At 41.9% G+C, this 13,265-nt stretch overlaps 2 protein-coding genes across 9 annotated transcripts in view; one reads left to right on the top strand and one right to left on the bottom strand.

Moving 5' to 3' along the window:
- The window catches only part of LOC114488012 (centriolar satellite-associated tubulin polyglutamylase complex regulator 1-like), a 157,820-nt gene extending 154,631 nt beyond the window's left edge, over positions 1-3,189 (bottom strand). For all 8 annotated transcript variants that reach the window (XM_028501425.2, XM_055091557.1, XM_028501429.1 and 5 more), the window contains exon 1: positions 3,052-3,189. In XM_028501425.2, the coding sequence (XP_028357226.1) occupies positions 3,052-3,097 (46 nt within the window). In that variant the 5' untranslated portion in view covers positions 3,098-3,189. The remainder of the gene's footprint in view (positions 1-3,051) is intronic.
- Positions 3,190-12,926: 9,737 nt separating this feature from the next.
- The window catches only part of LRP4 (LDL receptor related protein 4), a 58,996-nt gene continuing 58,657 nt past the window's right edge, over positions 12,927-13,265 (top strand). The window contains exon 1 of the mRNA XM_028477375.2: positions 12,927-13,161. Coding sequence (XP_028333176.1) covers positions 13,110-13,161 — 52 coding nt within the window. The 5' untranslated portion in view covers positions 12,927-13,109. The remainder of the gene's footprint in view (positions 13,162-13,265) is intronic.

Below are 13,265 nucleotides of genomic sequence, written 5' to 3'. Positions count from 1 at the left end.
CCACAACAGTGAGAGGCCCGTGTACCACAAAAAAAAAAAAAAAAAAAGGAGAAGGAGGAGGAGGAGAGGAGGAGGAAGAAGAAGAAAAGCCAAGCCAAAAATAACCTCTATAGGTATTTAAATTTTCAAATCAGAAAATATTTTATTAAATTAATCAATAAGGGGTGATTTTCAGTGGTCATTATATTGAGGATGAATGCTTCAAAACAGCAACAGCATGCCTCTAAAAGAGACCAAACTGTAACGGGCAGGGTTGTTCTCAACTAAAGACATATGCATTTCAGCAGAGTTGTATGGTCTGAGGAACCATGAGGAAGCCAATGAGTAGTATGACCCTGCTTAGGGCAGTATGAATGTCCAGATGGTGAATGGGACAGGGAGTTAAGGCACTTAAATATGCAACAGAACCTGAAGGAGGTTCAATAATCCAGGGTTCAATAATTAGATAAGTGGTTGGACATTGAAGCTTTTACAACCAACCTGAAATTTTGATTCTGTTTATAGATTCATTATCAACATTGCCACTGAATTAGTGGCTGAAAAAAGCCACTTATGAAGGGACCACCAACTTCTACTCACCAAAGCACCAGTAATATTAAATATGTCAAGCCTTTGAGGCATATAATTTAAATATGTTAAGACTTTGACGCAAACATCCAAGGAACTGAATGATAGACTAGGATTTTCAAATATTTCATAGATTCATTAGTACTGAGTAAGATAAAATACATAAAATCCTTAGCAAAAGTCTAGGCATTGCTAGACATTATTATTCATTGGATGCAAAATTATCTGTGATATAACAATGCTCTTTATATATATATATATACACCTTTCAAAAACCACACAGCCCTTCAACCTGGTGAAAAGATGCTCAACTTCAGAAAAGAAATGCACATTAAATCTACCCTGGGACTATTTGTCACTTAACAGGTTGAAAAAATCTGATGGTTTGAGTTTGATATACTTTGTTGGAAAGACTATGGGGAAACAGGCATACTCTTACATTGCTAGTGCAGTGTAAAATGGTACAACACCTGTGAAAGATGATTTGGCAATATCTATCAATATTTAAAATGCATATGTCCCTGACCCACCAATTTCACTTTGTGGAATTTATCCTTGCAGATATACTAGCAATGGCACAAAATTACAGGTTATTCAGTGGGGTATTTTCAGTAATAGCAAAAGGCTAAAAATAACGTGTACCAATAGAGAATTGGTCATATAAATTATTTAAAATACTATGTAGCTAAACATTTTTTTAAAAGAATGAGAAAGCTCTCACTGACACAGAAATCACTCCGAGATATATTGAATGAAAAATGTGTATTCTCCCTTATATACATAATAAACTAAACTCTGGAAGGATACACAGGAAACCAGTAATAGTGGTTACTAGTGGGGGGCTGAGGATGGATGGAAACTGGCAGATGGGGGAAAAGGGGTTGGAAGAGACTTTTCATTATACACTTCTTTATGTTTTTTAATCTAGCTTCCATATTACTAATTCAAAAATTTAAACTAGAATTGTTTTTCATTAAAAAATGTGTATAGTACATCCATACAATTGAATAATATTCAGTGATAAAAAGAAATGAACTATCAAGCCAGGAAAAGACATGGGGGGACCTGAAACGCATATTGCTCAGTGAAAAAAGCCAGTCTGAAAAGGTTACTTACTCTATGACTCCAACTATATGACATTCTGGAAATGTAAAACTTTAGAGACAGTAAAAAGATCAATGGTTGCCAGTGGTTGGGGGACAGAGGAAAGGATGAATAGACAGAGCACAGAGGATTTTCAGGGCAGTGACACTATTCTACATAATACTATAATGGTTGATACATGACATCATGCATTTGTCAAAACCCATAAAACTGTACAACACAAAGAGTGAACCCTAATGTAAACTGTGGATTTTGGTTAATAATAATGTATCAATATTGGTTCATCAATTGTAATGAATGTACTATATTAATGTCACATGTTAATAATGGGAAGCTCTGAGTGAGAGAGAGAGGGAGTATATGGGAACACTCTATAATATCTGCTCAATTTTCTGTAAACTTAAAATTGCTCTAAAAAATAAAGTCATTGTCTTGAGGAATATTCACAACCATATATATAGATCTCTTTCTCATGCTAAACATTGCAGCATTTTCAGTTGGCTGTACTATCTCACCAAGATTTAAAATCTCATTTTAGTGAGAGAGAGAGGGAATATATGGGAACACTCTATAATATCTGCTCAATTTTCTGTAAACTTAAAATTGCTCTAAAAAATAAAGTCTATTAATTTTTTAAAACGTGTGCATACATGTATGTATATACGTGTATATACATACATACACACAACATACATATATCCTTTTTTCATCCAGTAAATGCCTTACACACTAAAGGTGTTACAGTGTGTGTAAAGTATTACAGCCACAGCCTTAATGGTCAAGAGCTCAAGCTCAGGAGTGGGCAAATCAGGTTCTGATCCTAGCCCTACCATTTTATAGCTGTGTGGCCTTATTTGTGCAAGTCACCTCTTCAGCCTCAGTTTCTCCGTCTGCAAAATGGAAGAGAAACACAGTCTCCTCCTGGGGCTGTTATGAAGATTCAATAAAGAATGCACGTAAAATGCTTAGCATAGCGCCTAATGTAAAAGAAATGCTCAAAAATGTTAGTTGCCGCTATAACGGTTAAATGATCGTTCACAGAATGACTGATTTGGCACTTCAAGGTTCCAAGGTTACTCCACTGGCAGCATATCAGTAATACCCCCAAAGGCCCCTCAATTCTCAACTCCAACCTAGCCCACTTAAGGCACAATCCACATTGTTTGAGCTCCGGCGGGTACACTTCAGCATTCTTTACTCCCAGATGCTGTTTTCCTCCTCGCTGGGCCTTACAAGTTCAGGCCCTGGACCGCCCCCACCCCGCCCCTCCCTAGCCCACCCTAGCCGTTCCCACTCAGACCTCGCCTCGGCCTCCTCCCCAAACCCTGGCCTAATTCGTCTGCACGTCTTTCCTTCCCCGAAGCTGAAGGAAGCGCCTACCCAGATACTCGTAGTCCGGTAGGGCTAGGCGTTCCGGACTCAGCATCCTTTGACCAGGGTAGCTTCAGAGCTCCAGCTCTCCCGCTTCCGGAACCCAGGTCAAGGGCTCTCTCTGTTGCCATGGCACCCACGCGGCGGGAGGAGAGGCTAGAGGCGGAGGGGGTGTCACGCAAACAGTCTCCGTATCGCAACGCCAAGCTGGCCACACTAGTTCCGGGAGCTGTCTCTTCGCGGCGGTCATAGTTTCTTTGGACTCCCTTTCTTGAGGCGTTGGTTTTAGAGGAATTTGAGGTGGAGAGTTCCTTTGAAACCATCATATTTCCCAGTGTCGAAAAATTATTGCCAGCCCTCCATATACCCGCAATTTCTGAATTTCATAACTACTCCTGCTTTATACAACTGTTATCCTAAATCACAATAATAGCTCCCACCCCTAAATTCCCATAAACATTTACTATCCCATTACCTATTTTTATCTCCTTATTATTTATCATCTTAAATTACTACAAAGTGCTTTCACGTGCATATATCTTGGCTGCTTCTTGAGGTCAGGGATGTGTCTTTTCTGCCTGTGACAAGGCTGGGCATCCAGAAAGTGCTCATTAAATTCTCTATGACTTCATTGACATTTCCTCTCAAATTCCTCTTCATAGCCCCTCCTTCTACTTCTATCCCTTACTATTTGGTACCCTTCCCAACCGTCTTTTTTCTTTCTTTTTTTTTTTCTTACGAAGACACTTCACTTCTTGGGGGGATGGGATGCACAAATAAGGACACCTATTGGATTTTTTCCCTTATATCCCTAATTGCTCACTTTTAAGAGGGGAGAGCGTTTATCGGTTTTCAAGTTCCCAGATATCTGGATATTTCTCTTTTTGCACCTCTCCACGCCCAACAACGGGTTAGTGGTGTGTACCACTCGTCACAGTTCAAACAGCAGAAAAGGTCACTCTGTCCTCACTTTTTCAGTTAGCTCTCCCCCCACATGAGGTGAGGTTTTGTGGAAAGAAAGAAAACAAAAATCATTCTATCAAAGGAATGATTGGGAAACCAGTGGACCACCTACACTGGGAGAAAAAGGAAAGAGGAGGTTCTTCTCTTTGTGTTCTGAGTGGTCTATTCTTAGCCTTCTCCAGCAGAAGCTTCAAACCTCCTAATTCTCCCTTTCCCTTAAAATTGTATATGTGTCTCATTTCTAGGCTCCGGTGAGTCACTCTGAGTTTGGATGTGGTAAGGATAAAGGGACAGAGCCGAACTCAGAGCAGCATTTATTATCTTGAGGTAATAAGTTAACTAATTTGGTATTTGATGTGAAGTCCTGCACATAATAAAAAAAATATTTGCCTTCGACCTCCACCCTTGCCTCCCACCCCCTCCCCTACCCCATGCACCTTGAGAGTTATGGGAGTTTCATAACTTTCACACCTGTGGCTTTTTACTATACTATTAATAAAGTAATAGGATGGTAATTATTTAGGATTACAATTTCATTTTATTTCCAAGCAACCTGAAGCTATTCTCAGATCATTTCATTTGTCCTCATAAAACTTTCTAATGCACTTCTCCCTTTTCTAAGTAGGGAAACCGAGGAACATGTCAGGAAAATGACTTGTCTAGCGTCATCCAGCCAGTCAGTGGGAGAGCTGGAACTGGATCTCAGCGATCTCAACCTCCAGGCTAGTAGTCTGACCGCTAAACCACACAGCCTCTTTTTTTAGGGTTTGTTGGCTTGAGTTTTATTTATTTATTTTTCTTTTTGCTCTGCCCTGCCAGCAACTGGAAGCTCCCAGACAAAAGAAGAGAATTTTGAGTCCACGCTGAACATTTGACATCCCCTTATTTGTGGGGCATTATCCTGGGACTCGGAGGGTGCTGCTGTTGGGGTCTGTGTGGTGGAGCTGGGAACCAGCCCCAAGAATATAGCTTTGTTTGGGCATTAACCCATTTGTGGTTATAATAATGATAAGTTTCAGCACCAGTGGCGCCCGACTGTTAATGACTCAAAGAAAGCTAAATAGGAACAAGATGTCATCTTTGGAGCAATTTGTAGGTTTTTCCTACAGCTCCATCCCTTCCATAAAAATCCTAAGGGCCCTTATATTTAAAGTCAGTCTTCCACTCAATGTCCTAAACAGTCTATTGAGGAGGAAGACTTAGAAAAGGGCAGGTGGTCGCTAAGCTAAGGCTTCAAGAAAATTTGGGATTGCACAGAAATAGCAGGTAGCCTTTTTAATGGTGGTGGAATTACTGCTTACATTTTTCTTCTTTATACTTTTCCATATTGTCAAATTTTTTCTATAATAGGCATGCATTATAACCTGAAGACAAACAAACAATAAATGAGTGGCTTAAAAATCTTAAAAAATTTTTTTAGCAGAAGTGATGACATTCCATATAGTGTTTGTTTTTCCCAAGAAGGAGCCTTTACTTTTAGATTTCTCTTCTGCCCTACATTACACAAATAGGTTTTGGCAACTGGTCAGTAGTGAAGGAAGTTTTTCAGTGAAACATGCACAACATCAGGTCTTAAGAAAAGGGGAAATACACAAGAATTGTTAAAGTCAAGTGTATTTCTGTGACCCTGTTGAATGTAAGAAAAGAAAAACATGTCAGCCTTCAATTTAGATGTGCTTTTCAGGTTCTTAAATTATCATTACATACGTCTGAAATTTTTACCTAAACAAATAATCATCCAGATAGACCAGTAAATTAGAAATCAACTCCACAATCCCGAAAATAAGCAAGTATTATGAAATTGGTCAAAACAGAGAGAGTGCTTGAGATGTGACAGTACTACTGCATAAGGAATGGAAACATCAAACTCAAAACAATAGGAAAAATACCCACAAAAGAGGATATGCTGAGACACCAATTTATCAGATTATAATTTCTAATTATAAAGAGAAAATTAATAGACATCTCTGGCTCTGCAGAGGACCTATGAAGAGATTGATAGGGAAGAAAATCCTCCCTGGAATTGAAAACCACAGAAGAGCAAATATAAATGTACCAAATAGTTTTAAACTTCAAGGAAACAATAGAAAGAAAAAATGCAGTCTGACTTATTCTTACAAAGCAGGTTCAAGAAACTAGGACAAGCTTTTATCAACTCATCAAGCAGAAAGATGCTAAAGGCGAAGTAGCTACTAAGAAATGCAGGTCATGAAATTCATGCTGAGCTACTAGGCTCTTCTTCAAAGACTTATCTTCTATAAAAGCAAAGCAGAAACTATGTGTGATGCCACTGTATGAGATTTACATGTTTAGTTTGTCTGTAAAATGCTATTTACAGACAAATCATTTCGGACTGCCACAGGTCAACAGACCAGAGCTTTGGGAGAATTTGCAAGGAAAAATAAATGTTCCCATTTCTTGGGCAGTTAAAGAAAACTAATGCATTTCGAGAAAGTGGTTAAGAGGACATGGCTTAAATTGAACTGGAGCTCAAAGACAATTACAGACTTGTACCTTCTTGTTATTTTATATTTTCAGTGCTGCAAAAAGAGTTGGGAATTACACTTTCATGTAGTGTAAAACGGAGGAGGGTTTTCTGATCCTTCTTGGTAGCCCACAAAAATTAGCTGTGCCTTCCTCCTTCCTGGAGTGTGCACAGCAATAACTATTTGTGTCATTTTCACTAAGGGAATAGTAGGACAACACTACTCATTTAACATATTAGGTAAAATGGAAAAATTCCTTGAAACCCAAACTAACAAGTTTCACTCAAGAATAAACAGATGGGGGGCTTCCCTGGTGGCACAGTGGTTAAGAATCCGGCTGCCAATGCAGGGGACACGGGTTCAAGCCCTGGCCCGGGAAGATCCCACATGCCACGGAGCAACTAAGCCCGTGCGCCACAACTACTGAGCCTGTGCTTTAGAGCTCCGCAACAAGAGAAGCCACCGCAATGAGAAGCCCACGCACCGCAACAAAGAGTAGCCCCCGCTCTCTGCAACTAGAGAAAGACTGCACTCAGCAGCAAAGATCGACCTGAAAAGCTGTATATTTATAAAGAAATGGAATTTTTAGCTAAAAATCTTCCCACAAAAAGAACTCCAATCTTCAAAAATGTGATTTTGTACTTTTATAAACATTTAAATTTATAAACTAAAATAGAAAACATTATCTAATTTTCCTTTGGAATTCTTCATTGACCCATGGGTTATATAGAAGTGTATTATTCAAAATTTCCATATATTGGGGGATTTTCCAGAGGTGTTTCTGGTTTTTTGTTTGTTTGGGGGTTTCTTTTGTGCAGCCTGTGGGATCTTAGTTCCCTGACCAGGGATTGAAACAGGGTCCTTGGCAGTGAAAACATGGAGTCATAACCACTGGACCACCAGGGAAGTCCCTGATTTCTAGTTTAATTCCACTGTGGTCAGATATACCTGGAGAAACCTTATATGACTTGAATCTTTTTTGCCTTTATTGAGAATTGCTTTATGATCTGGAATATGGGCTACCTTAGTAAATATGCCTTAGTAAATGTTCTGGGTGCTTTTTGAAAAGAATGTATACCCTGCTAGTGTTGGGTGGAGTGTTCTATAAATGTTAATGTACACAGGTTATGCATGTGGATAAGGACTGGAAATGAAATTGAACCAATATTTTAAAAAGTAGACTTAAAAATATTTATGTCATTAAAAAACAACAACAACAACAATTTGAATTATCCTACTAGATTCTAAGTTCCTGGAGGTCAGAGACAGTCTTCATTCATCTTTAAGTTTCTAGAATCATGCACAGTGCCTGACAGAATAAATGCCTGTTAAGTAGACTTTTTTCCCCACTTTAGATTAAAAGTTTAGAAAATGAAAGCCATCCAATCCACAGGACTTATGGTTGCCTCACAGGAACCAGTTCATGAAAGAAATTTATTAAAGAAAAAGGCCAGCAAATGGCATGGCATCATTGAGAAGGAGATTAAAAATCAATCAGAAAGCACTGGCATCTCCTCCTTACACCTAAATACTATGTGTGACAGATCACCATATCTTAAGAAATACCCAGAAAAAAAGCAACTAACTCAACAAAAGGCATAGAGACGATGCTGCAAGTAGACAAGCTAAGATAACTAGTTCAGGAAGTTGAGAGGGAATCTACTAGGAATCATTAAATAAACTTAGGATATGAACTGGATGAACTGGAAGTTCCCAAGCCTTAGAATATTAGGACAAAAAGCTGCAGTCTATGTGTCTATTTTTCCTCCCCCAAGCCATCCTCTACATTGTTACAAGAGTTTATTGTTCTAAATGTTAAATTTGACCATGTTACTTCCTTACTTTAAAAACATTGCTAACTCATCATTACTAGGATGAATCAAAATTCCTTAACATGCAGACATATATATTCCTTCACAGTTGGGTCCCAACCTACTTTTCCAGCCACTGTGCCATTTACTCTTCCCTACACACTTAATTCTCTAGCTATACCTTCCTACTCACTATTCCCAAACATACTGAGCTCTTTCACACCCTCTTGCTTTGGGATAAGCTCTTCTCTCTGCCTAGAATGTACCTCTCCCACATTTTCTGCCTAGTAAACTCTTACACATCCTCTAAGACTTTGGCAAAATGGTACCACCTCCAGGAACCCTTATACAATCTCCTATATAAAACAGGGTAAAGGCTGAGTGAGAACAAGGCAAATGCAAGATGGTAAGCTCTGAGGCTATGACATTGAGCTGAGAGCGGCCATGGAAGGGTCTGGGGAAACAGCATTCTAAACAGAGGAGACAGCTTGTGCAAAAGTTGTAAGAAATGATAGCACGTTACAGAGCTGAAAGAAAACCAGTGTGGCTAGAGTAGAATGAGTTAGGGGAAAAGTAGTCAAAGAATTAGGCAAAGGCCAGCTCATGAAGGACCTCAAAGGACATGTAAGAAGTACAGCTATTATTCTAAGTGCAGTAGGAAGCCATTGGAAGGTTTTAAGCCTGGTAATAACATGATCTGATTTGTTTCTTAGGAAGTCACTGTGGCTGCTGTGTAGAAAATGAATTATAAAGGGGCATGTGTGAAACAGACCATTTATATAGATGCTTGAGTCATGTTTGTTACTAAATGAGTATTTATTCATTGATCCATTTGTTTACCCACCATTCTAAATTCATCTTTGCTACTGAAATAAGCAAGACATACCGAGATGTTTGCTGCAAAAGCTCTGCTTATACGTGCCAGGTGTGTGACTATCAAGCTTCCAGGAGATTAAAAAAATATATCTAGGAAGTCCCACTTTTCAAGGTGTGCCCCAAGTTATACCAGGGAACTGAATCAGCCATGGTACCCAGATCCTGGCTCAAATACTACTGCTGAGCTGGAACGTGAAGAGTATTGGTACTTGAAGTGGTGGTATGGATGGAGGGTTTGCATTTAAAGAAAGCACAAAAATGCAAATCAGACTATTCCCTTATACTTTCTTTTTTTTTCTTTTTTCCTGGTCTCCAGTAGTAGCCCCCTGAACCAAGATAAAAGCATACCATTGCTGAAAGTTAATTATATTTTTCTATAACTCTTTCCTGGCTCAGGGCCTTTGTACATACTGTTCCTTCTGCCTAGAAGACCCACCCCATCCACACTTAGCCTGATGAATCTTACTCAGCATGCTAGTGTTAGTGCCTCTGACAGGCCTTCCTTGAACCCCCAAATCTAAATCAAGTCTGTCCTTTCATAGAACCCAGTACTTTTCCTTGAATGCCCCTATCATTTGTAGCTTTAAATTCATTTGTGAGATCATTCTTTTAATGCCTCTGTATACTTGTAGCCTCCCCAACCATCAGACTGTAAGTTCCAGGGACCCAATATATCTGTTTACTACTGCTTCTACAGTGTCTGGCACATAATATACCCATAATAAATACTTACTCCCACTAAGTGAGTTAATACTGGAAATAGGCATCCCTAGGCAGACAGGTATAGGACTCTTTTAGCTCCTTTAGCTGTGCTTTCTCTTGTTTCTCTTGTTTTCCATTCTATAGCTTTAAGAACTCCTTCTCCATTCACACAAGAAAGTAATCCTAGAGATGGAGCAATTCTTTTTTTAAGACTCATGTTCTTTTTAATCAGGGTCTCTCAACCTCAGCACTATTAACATTTTGGGCAGAATAATTATTTGTGGTGGGGAGGGATGTCCTGCTTATTGTAGGATGTTTAGCAGCATCCATGGCCTCTACTCATTATTTGCCAGTAATACCTACTCCCAAAAATGTCTCTAGGCATTGCCCCAAGTCAGCAAAAATCACTCCTGATTAAGAACCACTGTTTTAAAGTGTGGAAATGTCAAACCTTTTACTCTTTTAGAAGAATTATGTTTAGAATTCAGGTTGTTGAATGATGCCTGGGTTGTAAGAGGATTCTACCAACCCAACTGGATCAAAATAGTGCCCATTTCTATCTTGTTTCTGTAGCACCCCCAGGGTATCCTTTGAAAAGGCCATTAGTGATGGTCTAATTCAGGGCAATATTCTGATCTTAGAAATTCAGTCCCCTGGTCTGTCCTTGAAGGATGAAGGAAAGGGGTGGTGTTTCTGAGGAAACGAATGTCTCTGAGACCCTTCTGGAATTGGCAATCCTCTACAACTTTCCTAGGGGCATGTCCCAGAGGACAATAAAAGGGAGACAAACAGCCCATTCTGGCATGTTTTTCAGGATCTCTCACTCCAAACAAGAAAGTCTGAGAGGCCTGGTAAAAATAAATATGGCTTAGCACTCCTGGCACAAAAGCAGTTTCTGACAGCCAAGACTTAACTCACCCTAGGGGGTGACCCAGCCAGGGACTATGCATGAAGTTCATTTCTACCCATTGATATTCCCAGTGACTCACAGCAGCCAGGGATGGCTCTGTGCACCAGAACTGTGCTGAACCATGGAGGAGGAGGACTCGGGATGCACACAGAAAATTCAGTCTCTTGAGCCTGAGTCAGACAGGGACAGCCAGCTTCCCTGTTCCTCCTCAATCCCAGATAAACAACACAAATCATGCCTTCTGGAAAGGAACCTGTCTTTTGAATACAGAGCGGAAACTGTTTATAAATTCTTAATCCCCTGACGTTGAAAGTACGGTGACCGCCTGTTCTGGATTTTGGGGGGCAAATGTATTCATTATACCACATGTCCTTAGTTTTCATTGTGGGGAAAAAAAATGGTCTCCAGAATCATAAGGTCTTCCTCAACAGGTCAAAAAGCAAGTCTTCGTAAGCAACATATATTGAAACCTTGAGACCGACGAAGGCTGCATCAAAAACGTTGTGGGGAGGAGGGATTGAGAATCAGTCTCTACTTTTTCATCCTTTTCTCCTTGGATTTTAGGCTAAGATGACATAGGCCTTAAAGGTGGACTTTTTCCTAGCAGTAAGATGAAGTAAGCCTGACCTGACTCGACTGCCGCCTTCAGTCAGCAAAAAGAACTACATACACAGAAAATGCCTCATGGCATTTGTTACCATGGTGACGTTAGTTCAACATTTCATCTGCATAAAAATTTTAGGCAAAACAGAATAGAGAAATTCTGGCTAAGAAGCAGTTAACAACACATTTTTTCCTTGCTATTGCAAAGTTAATGTTAGCTTTGGTCAAAGATGGTAATTTGAAGTGAAAGCCTTTGAAAAATTGCAGACAAGCGAGGATGAAATGGCAACCAATCCATTGGAGAAATCTCCCAATATCCTCTTTGCACTGTAACAAATTACTCTCCCCTCAGCTAACATGGTGCATTTGGGGCTTCCTCACTCTATTTACTAGTGAGAAGAAAGTGGTTTAACAAAATTGCAGATGATCCAAAGCCAGAAACTGTTGGCATACCAGCTTGGAGGGAAAAGTGATATACAGGACCCTAAGGAAGTTGGGGACTTGGACAAAAGTAGCAGGACAAGATTCAACCTAGAAAATGGCAGGTGGTAACAAAATTAATCCATATTATTAATATGCACTGGGGAGAGGCGTAAGCCACAAAGCTAAGACAAGAGAGGAATTTATAACTTTATGTACTAACCCAAAAGTTAAATATTGCTAGAAGGCCCTAGAGACTGAAGCTGGGAGGAGGCTGAGGTCTCTGAGAGAACACAACTGCAAGCCAGGGCTTACTTCCTTACCCCCTTCCTTTCTTGCCAGGATCTGAAAGTCAAAGAAGGTGAAGAGGCTAACTATGCCGATTTACAAAGACAGCCAGGAGGAACTACGTCTGGGCCAATTCTGGACGTCCGAGCGGGGGCGATAGGACCCAGACAACCACCTCAGGAAATGAGTAAACGAAAAGGGGAGGTCGTAGAATTATTTAGCTCTAGAACAACGCTGCCTAGGCGGGGGTGGGGAGGAGGGGTGGAGAAAATCTCAGGAAAGGAATTTTGACAGTGAGAACTCTAGTTAAGACACAGCACTCCAGGCCCCCTGATGTCCCTTGTTTGATGTCCATAAAGACCGAGAGGATTATGCACTAGCAAGCCTTGTGTATTCTGAGACATCAATAAAGTCTGGACTTGGGGCCGGTAGGGGGGCCGGGGTCACGTCCAGGCGACTTGGGTCAGCCTGGGTGCACCTCTCTGGCACAGAACTAAAGGGAGCGGGATCCGAGAGTTGCCGCTAGGATAAAACCTTTTTTAAGTTAAGGACTTTAAAGCAGTAGTACTGCGGACAGTGAAGGGGGGCTCTCTTGAGGGCTAGGAACGTGGGGGTGGCTTGAAGAGGAGCTGGGCCAGCGCTGCAGGCGCCGGCAGCTGGGGTCCGGGGACCGGGGGGCGGGGGCCGAGGGCGGAAAGGGGGCGGGCCGGCGCTGGGGGCGGGACCAGGCGTGGTGGCCGTGGCGGGGGCTGCGGCGCTGGGGGCGGGGCGGGGCGGCCCGGCCCGGGACACCCCCTCCGGATCCACTGGTGGGGCGGCTTCGGCTTCGGCAGCACTGGAGGCGGCAGCGGCCGGAGGGCGACTTGCGGGGCGCGCCCGCCACCGTGGATCGGGACTCTTCCCCTAGGAGACGCTCCGGCGACACCCTCCGCCGCGCCGTCCCGCAGGAGCCGGCGGGACCCCCGGCCGGCAGGGAGCGCCGGCGGCGGCGGCGGCGGCGGCGGCACCATGAGGCGGCCGTGGGGCGCGCTGCTGCTTGGCGCCCTGCTCTGCGCACACGGTAAGCGGCGCCGTCGCGCCCACGCCGACCGGCCCAGCGGGAAAGTTTTTCCCTGGGTCCGGCCGCTGCAGGACTCACCTCCCGAGGGCGGGACGGTGCAGGCT

Source organism: Physeter macrocephalus, chromosome 16, assembly GCF_002837175.3.
Source record: "Physeter macrocephalus isolate SW-GA chromosome 16, ASM283717v5, whole genome shotgun sequence".
NCBI classification, from domain to species: Eukaryota; Metazoa; Chordata; class Mammalia; order Artiodactyla; family Physeteridae; genus Physeter; species Physeter macrocephalus.
The sequence above is the reverse complement of the archived record's forward strand: the minus strand, read 5'-3'. Positions and strand labels throughout refer to the sequence as shown.